This window comes from Alexandromys fortis, unplaced genomic scaffold (assembly GCF_014885135.2).
Source record: "Alexandromys fortis isolate MF-2015 unplaced genomic scaffold, M_Fortis_MF-2015_v1.1 scaffold_70, whole genome shotgun sequence".
NCBI classification, from domain to species: domain Eukaryota; kingdom Metazoa; phylum Chordata; class Mammalia; order Rodentia; family Cricetidae; genus Alexandromys; species Alexandromys fortis.
The window spans coordinates 5,856,132-5,877,470 of record NW_026067955.1 but is presented as its reverse complement, the minus strand read 5'-3'; the positions used below and the strand labels follow the sequence as shown (position 1 = coordinate 5,877,470).

General features: G+C 38.6%; 1 protein-coding gene across 2 annotated transcripts in view; it reads left to right on the top strand.

The window, feature by feature from the left end:
• Window positions 1–21,339, top strand: part of Pias1 (protein inhibitor of activated STAT 1) — a 110,342-nt gene that overhangs the window by 79,265 nt on the left and 9,738 nt on the right. For both annotated transcript variants that reach the window (XM_050151748.1, XM_050151749.1), the window contains exons 8-11: window positions 4,114–4,187; window positions 10,413–10,573; window positions 12,848–12,978; window positions 13,960–14,140. In XM_050151748.1, the coding sequence (XP_050007705.1) occupies window positions 4,114–4,187; window positions 10,413–10,573; window positions 12,848–12,978; window positions 13,960–14,140 (547 nt within the window). The remainder of the gene's footprint in view (window positions 1–4,113; window positions 4,188–10,412; window positions 10,574–12,847; window positions 12,979–13,959; window positions 14,141–21,339) is intronic.

Here is a 21,339-nt window from a genome sequence, read left to right as displayed (position 1 = left end):
AATTGAAAAAGAAAAATTATTTAATTACTACCTCCTTAGATGATGCAAAAGAGCCAGTTATCTAACTTTAACATCTATTCCTGATAAAACTCTCAGCAAAATATTAATGAAACAAGAAAGGAACTACATCAGTGATACAAACATTTACAAAAAAAAAGTATCCTAGTTAGTGGTAAACACTTGAATCTTGTAAGACTATGAATAAAGTTAGAGTGTTGGTGCCTACCATTGCCCTGAGGTGTCCTACACAGCTCAACAAGGAAAAGAAAAATAAAATAAAGATTAAGGATGCATAAATAATTATTACCTTTATTTGCAGATTATTTACATAGAAAAAAAACAAAGAATCTCTAAAGAAGCTGCTAGAACAAATAACATGAATCAGTGAATTCCTGATCAATACATGTAACTGAACTGTATTTATTGCTAATGTGTAACAGGAAAATTTTGGATACTTAGAGACATGTGGCATAAAAGATGTGCAAGGTATAGGTGCTGAAAACTTATGAGAACCCCAGCTGAAGACTTGAGTTAACGGACAGACTATGATGTCAGATGTTAGAAGAGCAGAAGACTGGAGTTAGATGGACAAAACTATGTCATCAGATGTTAGGAGAGCAGAAGACTCAGCACGACTCACGCCAGTTCCCCAGATTCATCAAGAGATTCAGTCTAGTCAAAACCCTGGTAGAATCTTTACCAGGGCAGGACTGGTCATATAGCTCCATGGGAGAGAACTTGCTTGCTCAACAGGCACAAGGCCCTGGGTTCAGTCCCTAATTGTGGGATATGCTTTATTACTAACAGATTTCCATTAAGAATATGGTAAAGCTAGTAGTTTTCTTCACAGCCTAAAAAGAGTCACAGACTTTTTACCCATATTCAAAATAGCTCAGTTGGTTAGTGTTGTCAGTTTCTCAGGAGATTTGTTCCATTTTTGTCACTCCTCCTAACAGCAGCCTCCTGGAAGATTATTCCACTGCCTTTGTAAGACTGGTTGTGTCAGCGTCTGCCATGGTAGCTCAGTCAATGAGATTTCTGTGTGACACATGCTGGTGCTGCACACACTTGTTCACACAGCTCCTTCTGATATTGCAGTACAGAGATCAGCTAGCCATTCTCCCTCAGGAGCTGCCAGATGGCATCAAAGATGGCCAGTATATTGCGGAATAGATTTGAACCCTCAGCCTGAGCAGCAGAACCTACGTTACCTCACTTTTTAAAAGAGGTATTTTAAGGCTATGATTTGGTCTGCTACAAAAGGAGATTTTTGTCTGTTTGCTTGTTGTAATAGAAATCTGCAAACATGATTTCAGAACATCTATCTCCAAGAGAAAGGAAGCGTGCAAATCATTTTAAGTACCAACTACTAGCATTTATTAATTATAATATTAGATATTTTATGACATTTTTCATTGAGTCAAACTCATTTTATCCAGTGCTGTGATATTATTCTCATTTATGGAAAAAGTTACTGAAGTGACTTGTCAAGTCAGAATTCTGACTTACTGGCCCAGTGTCTTCTTCCTCCTGTTTGTTGCCTAAGTACTGACCACTGAATTTTGATTTGAAGGCTGATATTATGCTGTTGCTGCATTTAAGTGCAAGTTTACACAATGCCTAGACAGTCACTGTTAACATTGCAGTGTAGGAGGGTGCTGCTGGACTGGATGGTAAAGACATGCAAAGTAGACAGTGTCTAACTCAGGGTCCTCTAGAATGAGTAAGAACCAGGGGGATAAAAATAGGAAGATTGGGAGACATAAGGCTTACATGTCCCACAGTGTGCCAGCTGCAAACTGGAGAACCAGGGAAGCATAGTTGAGCTTAAGTCCATAGACTCAGGCCAATGATGTAACTCCCAGCTGGGGCCAATGGCTGCAGAGCTCTGGGATGCGGGTATGAATACTGAAATCCGAAAGCTAAATTCCAGTGGGGTTTTTGTTTTTTCGTTCTGTCCTGTTCACATCCCAGCTCCCCTTTACAGTTAGTTGGATAGTCCCATCACAATGAGGGCAGCTCCTCCCTTACCTAGTTCATGGGCTCAGACACCCTAAGAATCACATTTGGATTCTATTTTCATGTTTATTTTCTGTTGTCACAGAGGAGTGGAGATTTGAGGGGGTTGTTACTATTAATTGGGATTTTATTTTGTTTTGTAACAGGGTCTCATACTGTAGTCCAGGCTGGCCTGGAACTCATAGCAATCCTCCTGGGATTACAAAGTCACTTTGCCCTACTAATTAAATTAGTATTCTTTCAAATTATATTAAGAAAGATTAGCTAAGGTTGGGTGAATAGTGGCAAACACATGAATTCCTAATTTATATTTAGTATTAGTTAGTATAGTGTTTTGATGACTCTGCTTTCCAAACTAAAATCCAAAGGTTTTGTGACTTTGGAATTTGAAGGTCAGACTTTGAAAACTTCAGGTTTCTAGTCTACAAAATAACTTCTTAGTCTGGTGTCAGAATCTGTGTAGAGCTTTTTAAACCACCCATTCACGTCCCTCTTCCCCAGTCCACTGTAGTGATCAGTTGTAAATTAGAATGGTCCAGGTGAAATTCAGATGTATTTCTGCTTGAGATTCCCTAATGTAAGAGATCAGTTTAGTAGACTGTCCAAAACTTGGGCCTTCTAAAAATTCCAAACTGTGTGTGTGCTCACAACTTCATAAAGGCTGGCTTCTTAGTTTCTGTTAATGGCAGTCAGCGCCCAGATATTTGCATATCTGTTTGCCCTTCTCTCACTGGGTTTTCTTCAGTTATGAGTGTTGTTATAATTATTGTACAACAACTCTGAAACTGTAGGTGGTTGTGCTCACAACTACTCCACCTCAAGCCCCTATTTTTGGAATATTATCCCTGGTCATTTCCTGACTGTGTTTTCTGTTGTTGGTGCTGTCTGCAGAGGTTAACTGCTGCCACAGGTTTGCACATGGTGTCTGAGTCAGTGTTCTATTTCTGTGAAGAGACATCATGACCAAGGCAACTCTTACAAAAGGAAGCATTTAATGGGGGCTGTTTACAGTTTCAGAGACGTATCCATTGTCAATATGGCAGGAGCCTGGTGGGGGGGGGTAAGTAAGGCGGGGACAGGACACAGGCAGGCACTTGCTGCAGCAGTGCTGAGAACTACATCCTGATCCACAAGCAGAGACGGGGCCTAACCCACAGTGACACACTTCCCCCACAAGGCCACACCTCCTAATCCTTAAATCGTGTCACTCCCTGGTCACAAAGCATTCAACTGTATGAACCTGTGGGGACCATTCTTATTCAAACTACCATGCATGGGAATTATAAAGAATCCTTTCTAGTAAACTGGAGGATAATAAAAGTAGCCATGAAAAGTAAAATTATTGGTGCCTCCTTTTTTGAGAATTGTATGAAGTTTAACTGAAAAGACTGGCACACGCCTTTAATCCCAGCACTCGGGAGGCAGAGGCAGGCGGATCTTTGGATCTTTGTAAGTTCGAGACCAGTCTGGTCTACAGAGCTAGTTCCAGGACAGGCTCCAAAGCCACAGAGAAACCTTGTCTCGAAAAACCAAAAAAAAAAAAAAGAAAAGAAAAGAAAAGAAAAGAAATTATCTGGTGTGGCTTCCAGATTTACTGTAAGTAACATTAAACTGAAAGAGGCAGATTGATTATGGGTAAGCTGCAGGATTCAGTTATGTGGTAAAGAAAATAGTCGGACCTTTTCTTTACATAAATTATTTTTATCATTGCTCTTTATTACGTTCCTTTAAAAGAATACAAATTAATCAAATTTTAAAGAAAATCATTGGTGTCTTAGAATAATAACTAAAAGGGGCTAGCCATCCCTGGTCACATAAACTGCTGTTGAGCATTTCTGTGGGCTGTGATGCAGTCCCAGCACTCTGCAGGGGCTTCAGATGGGTTACAGAGTGAGGCTCTTCTTCCTTTACTTCCTCTGAAGGGTGTAAAGTGTGTGACTGCTCTTAGCTGTCCAGCCAGTTGATGAGAACATGATTGAGTAGATTATTTTTGAGTTATTTAGGTTTCAGATTGTAAGCTCCTTTTAAAATATGTTATATTGATAAGGCCTTTAATAAACTTCTTCTGTTTGTTTTCTCTTCAATGCATTTCAGTTAAAGAGAAATTAACTGCAGATCCAGACAGTGAAATAGCTACCACCAGCCTACGAGTTTCGCTTCTGTGTCCAGTAAGTCTTTGCTTACGCTTGCCTTTGAAAATGGTATATACTCTTATTCTTTGTACTGAGCATGAGAATTCTGCTTACTTCTAGAATCTGCCCACTCTAAACTTGTCAAAGTTTATCAAAATGAAAAGACACTGAGACATAAGACTGTGAGCTGAATAATTCTAAAGTGTGCTTTTCTTGTGGTGTGGATCATCTGTACTGTGGACTGTATACACACACACATGCACGCGCACATGCGCACGCTCTGCATGCACGAGAGCACCAAGCCTGGTGATACAAATCCCAGAACTTGGGGGGGGGGGGGGGTTGGAGTGCTGAATCAGATTGATTACCGTGAGTTCAAGTCCAGCTGAGCTAAACCTTGTCTCAATTTTTAAAACAGGGAAGAGGAGAAAATCCTGTTGTGCCTGACTGAATTCATTTATGCCTATAGAATTAAGAATACTCACTTATAAGCCAGAAAGGGGAATTATAAGAAATAGTCATTTGAATGAAACAATTATCAAATCATAAGATTTGTCCAAAGTATTAAACCTATAAGCAAAAAAATTGTGTTGTTGAAATTCATTTCATACCTAATTTGTTGTTGGGCCTACCAGCATAGGGATGGCAGTTGAATACTGCCTTCATATGAAAGGTGAAAATGAATAATAAATTATTGACATTTTGATTATCTCTTGTTCTATAATTCATCAGATTAACTATTTAAATGTATGAAGAATGAAAGGACACATGTGTTTTCTGATTTGCCGGATTGTTCAGAAAGGCAATATACTGAAAGTTTTCAACATTGAGATCCCACTAACCTAAGATGATGGTAGTTCTTGTGTTCTTGAAGAAGCAAAAAGTTTTGTAAAAATTATATGGTACTTATCCTATGTCTAAGCCTTGTATTATTTACTAAACCTTGACTTGAATATAAAGTCATTGGTGTATGGTTAATTTTCAGTTCTATCCTTTGCATGTTTCCTAAAGCTGGGATCCCTACTCATTACACACCTTAATGGCCATGGAGGAAACACAGTGCAAGAGCTGCTAAGCCCTATCATCTGCTCTGTGAAGGGCATCCTTCCAAGTCCTCTTTATAGCCTTCTTTCCTCAGAAAAGTAGTATTGTCAGGTTGGGTTTTATTTTTTTCAAGACAGGAGTTTTCTATGTAGCCTTGACTGTCCTGGAACTCATGCTGTAGACCAGGCTGGCCTCAAACTCAGAGGTCCTCCTGCCTCTGCCTCCTGAGTATGCTACTACTGTCCAGCCAGGTTATTATTACTAAAAGTTCTTTAATAACCAGCTAAATGTTATAATACCCTAAATATAGCCTGTAAAGGAAACTAGGTTTATTTATTGTTGTTGTTTATAAATTGATAAATACACAGGGAAATAGTTGGAAAATAAAAGAACAATCAATTTTTTAAAGAAGCATAAAATTGGCTAAATCAGGAAAGTAGATGGTAAGAGAGAGAGAAAAAAACTTAATAATTTGCCAGGCGGTGGTAGTGCACGCCTTTAATCCCAGCACTCTGGAGGCAGAGGGAGGCGGATCTCTTGTGAGTTTGAGGCCAGTCTGGTCTACAAAAGCTAGTTCCAGGACAGCTAGGGCTACACAGAGAAACCCTGTCTCGAAAAACAACAACAACAAAACCAATAATTTTTTCCTCCAAGTCCTGACTTAACCTATTTCCCTTTTCATGGTTTCTTGCTGTTTTGTTTCATTATAAAATCCCAGGTGAGGGGATTTGATAAATTTAGAAAAACACAGAAGCTTCATTTCCCACTTAAATCACTAGAGGAGTCTTGTTTTTTTGCATTCCCATCTTGAAAGTGTTTACAGCTGCACTAATATGTAATATTTATAAAGTGTTGAACAGTCACACAAAATGTCTTCATGTAAAGAAACAGCCCAGGGTAGATGGTGACATTTTTATTCATGGAATGATTTCGCATTCTATGCTTCAGGTGCTTTCCCATGTTACTAGGAAATGTTGATCACATTTTGCTTCTTACACTTCTTGATTTAGTGAGCCAGCTTATAATTTTTGTTTCAAGTCCCCTGTGCTCCTCTTTCATTAATTCCAACAGTTTTAGCAATTCCTTGTAAACTAGCATCTGCTTTCAGAATTCATATTATAGAAAACCTACTATATGTAATATATAATTACAATATGTCATGAGTTCCTATCTGGCTAAAGAGATACCTCCCTACAGTTATTCCAGAACATCAAGACCATATATTTTAGGTATGTTTTTTCTCAAAAATAAAATACAGTTGTGATAACTCATCTATATATCAAATTTATGGAATCATAAAAAGAGATTTGTTCTTTGAAATATGTAAATATGCCATCTTACTGTGCATTTCTATTTCCCTTTTTTAATATGCAGAGCTCAGAATAAATGAATTTCTGTTATTTGTGTGCCATTTAGCTAAGGGCAACAAAAATAATTAAAATGCCTTTGTTCTTTGAGGATTGTCTGTTCTAATTTATTAAGAACAGAGATGGAAGTGTTGAGAAGTCAGATGTGAGCTGTGCAACAGACCTGCAAACCCAAATGCACATTTAGAGTTTATAGAGAGAAAATAAACTAGAAATTTATTTTATAAGTATTTATTAGTATAGAAAACTTAGGAGTTTTTTTTTTCTTAAGTCATGTTTCGGTTTTTGTTGTTGTTGTTGTTTGTTTTGTTTTGTTTTGTTTTTCGAGACAGGGTTTCTCTGTAGCTTTGGTGCCTGTCCCGGAACTAGCTCTTCTAGATCAGGCTGGCCTCAAACTCCCAGAGACCCGCCTGCCTCTGCCTCCTGAGTGCTGGGATTAAAGGCATGCGCCACCACCGCCCAGCATGTTTCGTTTTTATAAAGAAAAAGTACACCTTGTCATGACATTGCTGGTGTACGCTGGCTTAGACTTACTTAGACTTAGTTTTTTCTCATGCAGCACTATGAGCTGTAGCACCATTGAGTAAAGTCAGTCTCACTAGAAAACATGCGGGGCTTGTTTACGTTTGTCTGTGGATGTTGAAAACATCCATTTGTCCCATGAGAGAAGAGGACTTTGTAAATAAAAGACTAAATTGCTCAGCACTCAGGTTAGAGATAACGAATGTTTGTCTGACAGACACTTAAATCTTTAGTGATTGATTTTAAAATTCAGAGATATGAGGACTTTTCACATAAGAATTATTTTATAATTCTTTTGAGGTAGCATTTGTATTATAGTTAATAAAAGGCCGTCTATTTGAACATTAACCTCGGCTTTCTTATGTCATCTATGACTTACTCGTACTGTTTACCTATCAGTTTGCTTTCAGACTGTACGTCACCTTTGTTGGTGAAGGTCACCACAAAGGCTTGGGATGGTTTTCTTGCCTGTGTGCACAAAGGGCTAACTAAAGAGCTTCTTGACACCTTTTACTGAACTTGTATTTGCTTCTTACAATTTGATTTCCATAAGCACATGAAAGAAAAAAACAAAGAATAAATTTGTTCTGGCAACAGAAAATCCATTGCCTGTTTGCCATTAGCTAAGTCCAGCAAGATTTTCCAAGTTAGGATCTAGTTGATGGTGCTAGATTAAATTGTTAGCTTTTTATTTTAATACACTTTTAGTGGGAGGGGCATTTGTTTTTTGAAACCAAGGACTGTATTGTCCAGACTTTCCTCAGTCTCACTATTCTGTCCAACGATGATTGTCAACAGCTTCTACCTCGGAAGTGCTGAGATTCCAGGTGCACATCTGTGAGTTACACACAGTACAGAAACCCAGGACTTCCTTGCATGTTAGGCAAATGTTCTATTGTCTTTATCTCAGTCCCAAATTCAATTTTTATATGTTAAATTAGACCTTAACTGTGAAATGCAAATTCCTATTGGTTGCTTAATATGAAGTGAAGAAACCATAGGTTTAAAGTCCTATGGGGACTCAGTGCCAGCACCCTAAACTCAGCTGCAGAGCTGGTAGGCTCCTCCTGATGCTTCATGGAGACAGTAAAACAGGAAGAAAGATGGTTTCAAAATCCAAGAGACAGGCCATAGAATTTACTCTTGAAAGAGGTAGTTCTCGAAGGCTTTCCTTTCACATACCTATAGTCCCAGCTATCAATCACATCTTTCAGGCATAACGAATTTCTCTTTGGACTGGAGTATGCACAGCTGACAGTTTATCAGTATACAAGACTAGCATTCTACAGTATAGCAGGTGCTTTTCCACAGCTGGGGACAAGGACAAGAGTCTGACTTGTTTCTAGGAGAAGGTACACAAACAAATAGTATAATCTTACTCAAGGGTAGAACTGGGACACAGGAGAAGAGCACCCTCATTTTACTCTGAGTCTTTCCTCTCCTGTCGTTGGATGTGATAAATGGACATTCTCCTGTTTTAAGTTGATCACGTGTCCATTGTTCTTTTTAAATTCTTCATCACTGCATCCGGTGGAAGTAAGGAGGAAGTGGTGCTACTTTCCAGATAGAAAAGGAGGCTCAGAGAGGTCAAGTGTTTGCCCTAGAAGTACAGTATATCATTGGTACCAGAACAATAATTTAGGGCCCTGTGACAGTTGGTTTCCTTGGTAGACCAGGAAATTACACGTTTCCCTGAAATTTTTGCAAGCCAATAAAGAACCTTTTTCAGTTTTAACTCACATACATACAGAAAATCTTTTTCCATGAACTTAATATAATAATACCATTATAGAAAGTGAGAAGCTTACAGGCTCTGTGGCCATTACAGACTTTTGGGGACCCTGTAGTGGTCATGATACAGCACTCCTTGTGCAGGTGCACAGGCAAAGTTTCTACCTTGGGCCCAAACAAGCAGCTTAGGACAAAGAAGATGTCCATTTGTGGAATAGAGTCAGCCTGTGTCAACTCAACAGTTATGAGGCAAGAAAAATATCCCTGAATTGTCTAGCAATACTTGAGACCCAGGGCTGTTGGCTGTGTGTTGATGCCTATTGAGGAGAGAAATACAGAGTACACAACATCTGCTTTGTATTCCGAGCTGTCCCTAGCCACTATGGAGGAAATGGGTGATTTTGACTTCATCCTGTGAACTAAACAGTTTCAAAGATGAAGCTAGAGTCCTTACTGATCTTTATGACTGGCCAGAGTTAATAAGACTCTCCTTTTTCTAAACGTTTAATTAGATGCTTCTTCTTTTCAGATCAAAGACTGATTTAGAATGTGAGAGTGAGAGAAGGCTGGGAATATAACTCAGTGGTAGAGTGCTATAGATGGTAGTAGTAAATGCCCTTGTAGTTGACTAAATAATCACTGTTTTGATGTTCAGAGATAAACTGTAGTGTTTAACCTGCAGGCAGGTTTCTCAAAAAAATGTGTCTTATGTTTTTCCAGTGTATTGAAACAGAAACAATACAGATACAGCATGTTTTTATATTAAAATTTTAAATTTATTGACATTAAAATATAACATTTTCGGCCAGGCGGTAGTGGTGCACACCTTCAATCCCAGCACTCAGGAGACAGAGGCAGACGGATCTCTGAGTTCAAGGCCAGCCTGGTCTACAGAGTGAATTTCAGGACAGGTTCCAAAGCTACACAGAGAAACTCTGTCTCGAAAAACCAAAACCAAACAAACAAAAAAACCCAACATTTTCCCATTTCCCTTTCCTTCTAATCACCCAGGTACCCCCTCCATTGCCCCCTTTCAAAATCATGGCTTCTTTTTCTTTTAAGTGTTATTATTGCATATACTTGTAATTGTGCAATATATTCCTAAATATATATAAATACAACCTGCTCAGTTCATATGATAGATTGTTACTTGTATGTACATAATTTCAGAGCTGGCCTTTTGGTATCTGATAACCAATTAGGAGATTTATCCCTGGAGAAGACTGTTTCTCCTACTCTCAGCATCACTCAGTTACCTACATATAGTTCTTCGTCTAGGAGTGGACCCTGTAAGATTTCCCTGTACTGTGTTAGCATGTCTGTTGGTGCGGGTTCTGTTCAGGCAGCCATGCAGAATTGTGGATGAGAAGCTTCCCTGTCATTTTCTAGGAGACAGTGTTGGCAGATTTCATGCTTCTCTGACACTGACGGTTTTTCTGCCCCCTCTTCCATGATGTTCACTGAGCCTTAGGTGTAGAAATTGTGCATACAGCATGCTTTAAATCAGAATATATATACATTCTATTTTAGTAAATTATTATTAAAACTTAAGTTTGAATAACAGATACTAATATTTGAACTTTCTCCTCTCTTAAAGCTTGGGAAAATGCGGCTGACAATTCCATGTAGGGCACTTACCTGTTCCCACCTTCAGTGTTTTGATGCAACTCTTTATATCCAAATGAATGAAAAAAAACCAACATGGGTTTGTCCTGTCTGTGATAAGAAGGCTCCATATGAACACCTTATTATTGATGGGTATGTATGTTTGCATTCCTCTTTGTGTGTTAAAATGAGCCTCTGTTATCTGAGTTTGTTGCCATCAGGTTTGAGATAAAACCTAGTGGTAAAAATTTCAAAATAAGATTTTTATTATTGAAAAAAATCAGTAATTAAATATTGTAAATACTTTTCATTTATGTGTGTATGTTCAGCTTGTTTTAAAAACACATGCATTTTCTTTTTCCTTCAGTGCCTTCTGTTGTTTACCATTTTAAGCACCAGTAGTTCTAAACAGGGTATGCATATACTTTTGAGTATATCTAAGACCTACGGAGTGTTTTGGAGAAACCATGATAAAATTATGAGGTTCTGGTTAACTCAAATCCATCATAGATAGATAGATAGATAGATAGATAGATAGATAGATAGATAGATAGATAGATAGATAGATAGATAGATAAGAGCTTTTGGAACTAAAGAAATGGCTCAACAGTGAAGAGCCTATATTGGTTTTATAGCCAGGTTCAGTTCCCAGAACAGGGAATCTGATGCCCTTTTCCATACTCTATATGAACATAGCCAACACATACAATTTAAACAATTTGTAAATAATAAGGTCTCTTTTAAAAGTGGACCTTTTAGCCAACTTTTCTAGAGACTAGATCTGGCTTCTGTCCTATCCATCAAAACTTGTTCTCCACTGTCAGAGCTCCCGGCAAAGGGCAGCCAGCTAATAGCGGCTCCCTTTGTTCTGCTCCTTGTGTTTCTATCCTTATCTTGTATTTCTTTTCTCAGTCTTCACCATTGCATTACAGTGATCAGCAGTTCTTAAAATTCATTTTCTGTGGGTTTGACCTATTGGTATCTGGCCATGAGTCTGTCTCTTCCCTTAAGTTTCTGTTTGCCTTTTTCTCACTGAACAAGAAACAAGGAAATGAACTGTGAAAAAGGGAAATGCCTTCCTATTATTTCCAGTGTTCTTCAGTAAAACACTCAAACAAGACAGTTTATTTATAGTATATAAAAGGCATAAGAGCCTGAAGGGAATAATACAAGCAATTGAATGTATATATAAATAGACTTACAACCCAGAGCTTTAAAGATGTCAGTCTTGGGAGAATATGAGTAAGTAGTGTTGTTTCCAGTTGGATTCTTCAGAAATAAAATAACTAACTTATAAACTTAAATTAATAGTAATATTTTACCAGCTCTGTATAGTATATATCTTAGCTCTTTCCTTTCTTAGAATAAAATCTTTCTCTCTCTCTCTCTCTCTGAAAAATGGAAAGAACAGAAAATAAAAGACATTTTTGATATAACTTCTGGTTTTATTTATATAAATTCTAATTATATGCTATTAATAACTTTTAGTTTTTTATTTCATTTAACATTATAACTGGATAATATAATTGGCCACAATGAATTTCATATATCCCCTATTCTTTTAGTGTTAATATATTACTTTATTTGGATTTAACGGTTGGTTGTATTTTATTAATTTTTTTGTTTTGTTTATTTGTTTATTTATTTGAGACAAGTAATTCTATGTACCCATGGCTGTCCCTGGAACTCACTCTATAAAACAGGCTTGCCTCAAACTCACAGAGAATTGCCTGCCTCTGCCTCCCAAGTGCTGGGGTTAAAAACATGCACTACCTCCACCACCCAGGTGGTTGTATGTTTTATATGTGTAGCTTCAGTTTATTAAGTAACACTTTATGAGCAAGTTGCAAGTATATAGTATTAAGAAGAAAACTAAATACATATAAAATCCCCACTCAGAAATAACTAGTGTATGCTTTTACTCCCATGGAGAATCTTGTTTTTAGATATTTTTTCTTAACCATCTCAGTTTTTGTGAACTGGGATATATCTGTATATTTAAAAATCTTGGGGCCACTGAGGTGGGTCAGTGAGAAAAGGTGCTGGCTTTTTGCCGAGACTGACAGTCTGTGTTTGATCCCCAGAACCCACCTAGTGGAAGTAGAGAACCAACTCCTACAAGTTGTCTTCAGACTTCCACACATGCACTGTGGCACCTACCTACCCATCTAGCACACACTAAATAACTTTTCAAGTTGTCAGGTTTTTTTCCAAAGTTACCTGACATTTTTATATGAACGTTACACAATCTGAGTAACTATTTTCCCTATTTAGCATTAGGTTTTAAGAACAAATGTAATTTATCTGCTCTATTTTCTTTCCCCCATTACTACTTGTAGAAAACAAAAAATCTTAAGTATTTTAAGAGTCATGCTTTTCATTTGTCTTTATTTAAACTGTTGTACTAAAGACAGATTATCTGTTTAGGTTGTTTATGGAAATCCTAAAATACTGTACTGACTGTGACGAAATACAGTTTAAGGAGGACGGCTCGTGGGCTCCCATGAGATCAAAAAAGGAAGTGCAGGAAGTTACTGCCTCCTACAACGGAGTTGACGGTGAGTAGCTGTCCACAGATCTGGTGGTCACTGCTGTGATGCACCATGGTTTTCACACATGTAGACTTTTGAAAATTCCGAGTAGTATAATTGGCTCAGTAATTGTTAGGTTATCAATTAAATGTCTACGAATAGATTCCTTTTAAACCAACTTTTTTTTTTTTTTTTTTTTTGCCAACCTTAATATTTTTATGGTGCTACAGTCACTTTTAAAATCGTAGTTTTGAAGTGCTATCCTTTTAAAGGATTTTGTAGTTTTGGTTCAAAGTAGTGAATGTTGCTTTTTTTTACCTTCTCTCTCTCTTTTTTTTTTTTCTTCTTTTTGTTTGTTGTTGTTTTAGACAGGATCTCACTGTGTAGCCCTGTAGGGCCTGGAACTCACAGAGATCCACTTGCTTCTGTCTCCTGAGTGCTGAGACTGACTCAAGGTGTGCACCACCACATCTAGCTAATTTTTTCTTTAAATATATGGGTAGATTTGACTTTCGGTATTTGGCTAGGAGACAGTGAACCTTTTTTTTAATATTAGTATTTCCTAGGTATTTTGGATGCTATATAGATAAACATATGTAACATAATCCTGCTCTAAAACACTTTTATTTTAAAGTGGACATGAAAGATAATTTTTTTAAAGGTCTCTTCATGTATGTAGCTTTGACTATCCTGGAACTCACTATGTAGGCCAGGCTGGCCTTGAACTCACAGAGATCCTCTGCCTCTAGAGTGCTGGGATTAAAGGTGTGCGCCACCATACCCAGCCATAAGGTACATTTTGATTATTCTAATTCAAAATGTTTTTTCAAAATAATTTATTAACAACCAATAAGAAGTGGCAGTTTTAAACTGAGTAGAACAGAGCCACTGTTACTTCTCAACTCTGGCTACAATAGTGCTGCTACTCTAAACTGATATGCTCATCTACAGGGACACTGAGAAAAAAAGAATTGACACAGGTCTTGTGTTTTAATCATTCCCACACAGGATGCTTGAGCTCCACATTGGAGCATCAGGTGACTTCCCACAACCAGTCCTCAAATAAAAACAAGAAAGTCGAGGTGATTGACCTAACCATAGACAGTTCGTCAGATGAAGAAGAGGAAGAACCCTCTGCCAAGAGGACCTGTCCTTCCCTGTCTCCTACATCACCACTAAATAATAAAGGGTAAGTGCTGCTTACCTCGGATTCAGAGGAAGGCCAGTCTTGCCCTCCTTCCCAAGAGCTGAGACAGACTTGCACTGTTCTGTCCACACCCCCGAAAGGGTGAGGAGCTCTGAGTTGTGTGAGGACACGATGAAGGTCAGCAGGATGGCAGAGCAATCTGAGTTCCCAGGAAGAAATGCATTGTGTAAACGAAGATTGTGCTTTCGTTCTCCAGCCACCCAGACTCGAATAATCACACAAAAACTACATTAATTACAACACTATTTGACCAACAGTTCAGTTCAGGTGTATTCCTAGCTAGCTCTTACATCTTAAATAAACACATTTCTATTAATTTATATTTTATCATGAGGTTTGTGGTTTGTTACCTCACATCTTGCTTCTTGGGTGGCTAAATAGTGTCTGGTTGGTGACAGACTCTCTGCCTTTCCTCTTCCCAGAATTCTCTTAGTCTGGTTGCCCCGCCTATACTTCCTGCCTGGCTACTGGCCAATCAGTGTTTTATTAAACCAATGAGTGACAAATCTTTACAGTGTACAAGAACATCATCCCACAGCATATTGTCTACACTGAACAAATCCAATGGGAGAAAGACTAGTGGCTCAGCTGTCTGTCATGTGGTACTCACTTTAGCAAGATGGCTATCACCAGGCTAAAATTGGATAAAGACTGCAAAAATAGCCTGGAAGGAAGGCCACATACAAAAGAGGAGAAGAGGACACATAGAAAGATCATGGGGGGGGGGGGAGAAGATGGGGATCTCATTCTATATAGCAGACTGGTCTGGAACTCAAGAGATCTATCTGCCTCTGCCCTTCCAAGTACTGGGATTAAAGGTGTATACCACCATACCTAGTCCAAGAGTAATTCTGTTTACAATATTAATCAAAAATTGGTTCAATGAGGACTAGTGAGATTGCTCAGCAAGCAAAGGCACTTGCTACTAAGTCTATCAACTGAATTTTGATCCTGGGACCCACATGGTGGAAGGAGAGAACCAATTCCTGAAGGTTGTTTTCTGAACTCCACACACACAGACATAAAAGAAGTCTTTTGTAAAAAACAAAACAAATTGGTTAAATGTAAACAAAACTTTTGGTGATTCTGATGTATATCAAGAACCACTGTATACAACAGAGCTATCCTTCAAACAAACAAAAAACCCAAAACTGTGTGTACACATGTGCACCCCTGGAGACCAGCAGGTGGCATCAGATCTCTTAGAGCTCAAGTTATAGGCAGTAGAGAACCATCTTGTGGGTGCTGGGAACTTAATTTAGGTCCTCTCCAAGAGCACCAAGCACTCTTAATCGCTAAGGCATCTCTCTAGGCCCAGAAGTATGTCTTGATATGATGAATCTTATATCCAAACCTTGTAGTGTAGTACTCTAATTCCTCAAGAATGCTACATCCCTGGGAAAAGTCAATCTACATTCTGCACTCAAGCATAGTGGTTTATCTGGCAGCCTTTACTCTACTTACCAAACAAGCTTTCACAAGAGAGTTTTTTGGAAAGATCGTAGTAGCACTTACCCTTTATTATTTAGTGGTGATGTAGGAGACAGGGAAGGACTGTGAATGCCTTTCACAGTTGCTGCCCGGTCAGAAGCCACAAAATTATTAGATTTCATTTTGGCCTGCTTGTAGGGTTTAGAACACTGGCTGAAAACTGGAACCTACTTGCTATAAAGTTAACTCAGGTAGAGAGCTCTTACAGTAGAGAGCTGAGTGTGCCTGATCACTAAAGCTAGCTGTAGACGTGTGTGAACTGCCTGGAAAGATCTGAGATGACTTGGGCTTTCCCTCATAGTAGTCCTATTTTAAAGACATGTTACCTTTGTTTCCCAGGAACTGGAGATTGGTAGCATGTTTTTCTAACTCCATCACTAATAAGGCTAGGGTAGTAAGACTGCCATTGGTTTGGGGCCAGCCTGAACTAGATGACAGCCTATCTCAAAAAAAAAAAAAAAAGTTACCATAACAATTTCAATGTAGTAAGTGTTCTAAGGAACCTAGAGACTCAGAAGATATGCTTAGGTGATACATAAATCCTATGACACATGAGGAACAATAAAAAAGATAACATTGGATCTGGATATCTGTTAGGAAATCATAGAACCACCACACACACACACACAGATATAGGAGAAAATTGTACTGTCGTTCTTTTGTGTCATAATTGCAAAATTAAAAGATACTTTCTAAAATAAGTATGTAATACTCTCAGGTTAATTGTGTGGCTTTTTTCTACTCTTCAGAATAGTCATATGTGAACTCTGCAATAGTTTCACTATCTGAGTACATTTTTTTTTAATCAAGAAAACTTTAGAGTCTTTAAAAATCTAATATTTCTTTGAATATTTACTGTTCCTCCCAAAATAGCTTTGTTTATTATGTTTGGAAAATTACATTATGTGCACTAACTACTTCCCTGACTTTTTGCCCATGATGAATTGAGCCTAGATATAGCTCTACAAATGCAGGCCTTTCTCTATGGCTGTATAGATAAAACCTGAATGTCTCTAACATCTTTAAAAGAATGATTAGCAGGACTGGAGAGATGGTTCAGCGGTTGAGAACGCTGCCTGCCCTTCCAGAGATCCATGAGTTCAATTTCCAGCAACCCCATGGTGGCTCACAACCATCTGTCATAAGATCTGGTGCCCTCTTCTGGCCTGTAGGCATGCATGTAGGCAGAACACTGTGTGTGTGTGTGTGTGTGTGTGTGTGTGTGTGTAATTAAATTTGAAAAAAAAATGGTTATGCAGCACTGTGAGTGTTCACAGTAGCAGCTAGCTGCTAGAACACTAAGCCCTGCAGATCGTTCACTACTGTGCTTTGTAATATGGAAATACACTTGAGAGCAGTAACAGAATTAAAAGACAGATGGCCATCCCATAGCCAGGAGATGAGGACTGAGCATCTTACGACATGTTTGATTTCCCCAGAAGTTTCATACCATTCGCTAGATTGGGATGTTGTAAAGACCAGCAGTTGACTGCTTCTTCCTGTTGCAATCTCCTGAGCATAGGCAAAGGACACAGCTAAGGAACATGACATTCTCTGCGGGTGTAAGAGGTTTACATTTGCATTGCATGGAACACTTCTGTGCAGCACCTGAAAGTATCTTATGCTTACTATCCCACTCAGAAAAGTGTAGTACATATTCATAATTAGGATACTTAACCAATGAAATCAACAGATTGATATATGACACTCCCACATCATTTCCCCTTTTTCTGTTTAAACAAAAAAAAGAAGGCTTTAACTTTAATATAGCAAAATTACATATAACAAAACCGTTATCAAGCAAGAATTATAGTTACAATATTTATATCTATTTTATCTTTTATCATAACAAAGGAAAACAACTATAACTATCTATTCTTCAACTGCATCAAAGACTCCAGAAAGATACAATATTACCTAAGCAAACAAGAAATAAGCAACTTTCAAACTCTAGAAATGACAGAGACATCTCGCTGCCTTGACAGTCACCCAAAGCTTCTCTGTACCATTGGGGCATCCATCTTCAGCCTACAGACCCATAGTATCCAGAGGCATTTCCATGAAGCAGGAAATTTCAAAGTCAGTTCAGTCACAATCTGTTGTGTCCTGCAGAATGTCTTGCAGACTCCTTCATCAATCAGGAACCCCAAAAGATCATCTCACCTTTAGGCAAGTTCAGTAGTCCTCTCTCTGCAGGTTCTCTGTGTCCAGTTTATACAACAGTCCAGGCAAGAGCAGTTTCTTGCCCAAATGGCTATCAAACTCCATAAGGATCCTCTTCGATGCCCATCTTCTTCCTGAAGTAGATTGGTGTTGCCAGGAGCAGAGTGTCTTCATTGTCATGAAAAACCCTAAGTTATTAAAACATTAAATAGCATATTCCGTAGTCTTTGAAAGATATGAAGAATGCCGATCTACCTGAAATATATATCTATATATCTAGAAAATCTAACTAACATGACTATAAACTTGACTATTATTATCCATTAACAGCCTATATACATTACATTTTTAAATGAACTATACAATCACAATACCTTAATCAATATCAGAAATATATATACATATAACAAAATTGACCTTAAATTTATATCAAAAAAGCAAAATCCATATCAATGCAAATTATTCATACCTATATCATATCCCCCTTTAAATGTAAAAGAACATTTATAAACAATATTTGGGAACATGGGCGCAGTTTTTTCTCTCCAAACTGCTTCCTGTTGTATGGGGGCGCTATTAATCAGATATTTCAGGGTATAACCTGTGTGCTAGGTTCATCTCAGTGGGCAATTGAAGTAATTTTCTGAAGGTGTTCACAGCAACCTTTCAGGAAGGCGTGGTACATCATACCATATTGGGATAGAAGCAATCCACAGAGTCTCATCCTCTGTGAAAACAAAAGAAGAAACTCCTTTCCAAAGCATCATATCCTTAGATCCAAATTCTGAAGTCAAGGTATTTTCAAAATATCTATTTGGATTAGTTCAACAGCATTTTTAAACAAATATCTTTTAGCAGCTGTTGCTCCTTCCTCAGCATTCAAACAATTCAAAGAGAGCACAATAGCATACAGTATCAAAATTCTCTGTGTATTTTCCATCTTTGCGCTTTATTTTAACTTCTATTTCGTTTATTTTTACTTTTATTTTATATTCTCTGTATATCTTTGACCCGGAATAACTCTGTGGACCAGGCTGTCCTTGAACTCTCAGAGATCCGCCTGTCTCTGCCTCCCAGGCATTGGGATTAAAGGTGTATCTACCACACCTAGAAGTCACAGAGGTCAATCTCCCTCTGCCTCCCAAGTGTTGGGATTAAAGGTGTGTACCACCACACCTAACAACTCTCTTCCTTTTTTTTTTTTTTTTTGTTTTTTACTTTAAGAACTTCAACTTTTAGTCTGCATATATTTTCAACACACTGTAAATCATTTAAAAGTTTTCTTTGTCTTTGAATCTCTTTTTGCTGTATCTCTCTTTTTCTGACCACATGAGCCTTTTAAATTACGGAGCAATATGGGTAGGATTAAAGCCATGGCTTTGGCAGCTAGATCCAGCCCATTCCTTAGCTTTCCAGCCTCATGGCGGGTGTACCGGTTGTAGCCATGTTTATCACCACAACCCTATGGTGTTTTAAGGTCCCTGCCAGCAAGAAAGCTGCAGTATTATGTCCACAGACAGCACACAAGTTGTCTCCAGCAGTGAGAGACAGGCAAGGACCAAAACGCCGGGTTGGTTGTACTCTGCCCTCCGTGTGTGTGCTGTAGCACCTATGCACTTAAACTAGCATACATCACACCCATGCACATGCAAAGTGAAAGAAGTCTCTATTCCTCCATTTCTTGTTACCTTATTTTCCTCTGTGCCTGTTAGCCTTACACGATTGGGATCACATGTAATGATGCATAAACCTTCCTAGGACTGTCATAACTATTTTCTTTTCAAAGTCAGTTCTTCATTCCTTTTTCCTCTCCCCTCCCACTGCCAAGAAAGGGTTTTTCTGTGTGGCATTGGCCAACCTGGAACTAGCTCTGTAGGCCAGGCTAGTCTCAAACTCACAGAAATGCACCAGCCTCTGCCTCCTGAGTGCTGGGATTAAAGGCGTGCACTACCACTGGGCTTTCCTCCTTATTTCTTAAGGGAGATAAGGAGAAAGATTTGACCTCTATCTTATGATAGAGTTTATGAAGCATGTCACTGCTTTTTCTGGAGTTCCTTTGTTTCCTTTCTAGTTGTAAACTCTCTCTTTAAAATCTCTCTTCCTCCTTTTCACTCTGGGACACTTTGCCTTGTCTCGCTGCCTTGATTGGCTTCAAAGGCCCTATTATTTGAACTGTACTGATAGCCAAACTAGAAGTTGAGTGAACCAAAGTTACTGCTCAGAGTTCACTCTCAGCAGGCTCATAAATCTGCTTTCTCCTCAGTGCTCAAGTTGCTGCATTCCCCTAGTTTTCTCAATTTGTGTTTTCCTTACCAGGGTGTCTTAGCCAAGGTCTCTGTTGCTCTAATGAAACACCATGACAAAAGCAAGTTGGGAAGGAAAGGGTTTGTTTGGCTTCCACTTCTACATCACTGTCCATACTTCCATATCACTGTTCTTATCAAAGAAAGTCAGCACAGGAACCTGGAAGCAGAAGCTAATGCAGAGCCCATGGAAGGGTGCTGCTTACTGGCTTGCTTCTTGTGGTTTGTTTAGCTTGCTTTCTTATAAATCATTAATTAACAAAATGCCCTACAGGATTACCTGCAGCTCAGTCTTATGAAGACTTGTTTTGTTTTGGTTCTGTTTGGGTTTTTTTTTTTTTTTTGTTTTTCGAGACAAGGTTTTCTCTGTGTATCTCTGACTGTCCTGGAATTTAATTTGTAGACCAGGCTGGCCTCAAACTCACAGAGCTCTGCCTGCCTCTGCCTCCCCAAGGTTTGGGATTAAAGGCGTGTGCCACCACAGCCCAGCCTGAAGTCTTGAGTAATTGAGTCTCTCTCCTCTCAGATGACTTTAGCATGTGTCAAGTTAATGTAAAACTTTCCGGCACTGTTATAAGGAGGCTGCTTGTTGGTTCCGGGATGCTTGGCCCCTCAGACTCAAAATAATCACACAGAAACCATATTATTTAAATCACTGCTTGGCCCATTTGCTCTAGCTTCTTACTTGTTAACTCTTAACATCTTAATTTAACCCATCTCCATTAATTTGTGCATCACAAGGTTATGGCTACCAGCAAAGTTCCAGCATGTCTGGGTCTGGCAGCAACTCCATGGCTTCTCTCTGACTCTGCCTTCCTTTTCCCAGCATTCAGTTTAGTCGTCCCCTTCCACCTCCGCCGCCTAGCTCTATTCTTTTGCCCTATCACAGGCCAAGACAGTTTATTAACCAATGGTATTCACAGCATATAGAGGGGAATCCCACATCAATCCTAGTATCCCTAGATTTCTCACTATCTACCCCTTCAGAACCTACTTTGAAAGGTCCACAGTTTCCTTTGTTGTGGGTACCTCTCACTCATGTCCTGTTACGGTGACTCAGCTATGCATTGTTTCTGCATTCTTAGAAAGGAGGGTGCCTCTCTAAGGACTGTATGAACTATGAAAGGTGATTCCATTGCATTTATCTGATTCACCTTACAGCCTTTGCAAATGCTGCTGCATGCCAAGTTATTTCTTACTATTTGTTTTGCTTTTTGTTTGTTT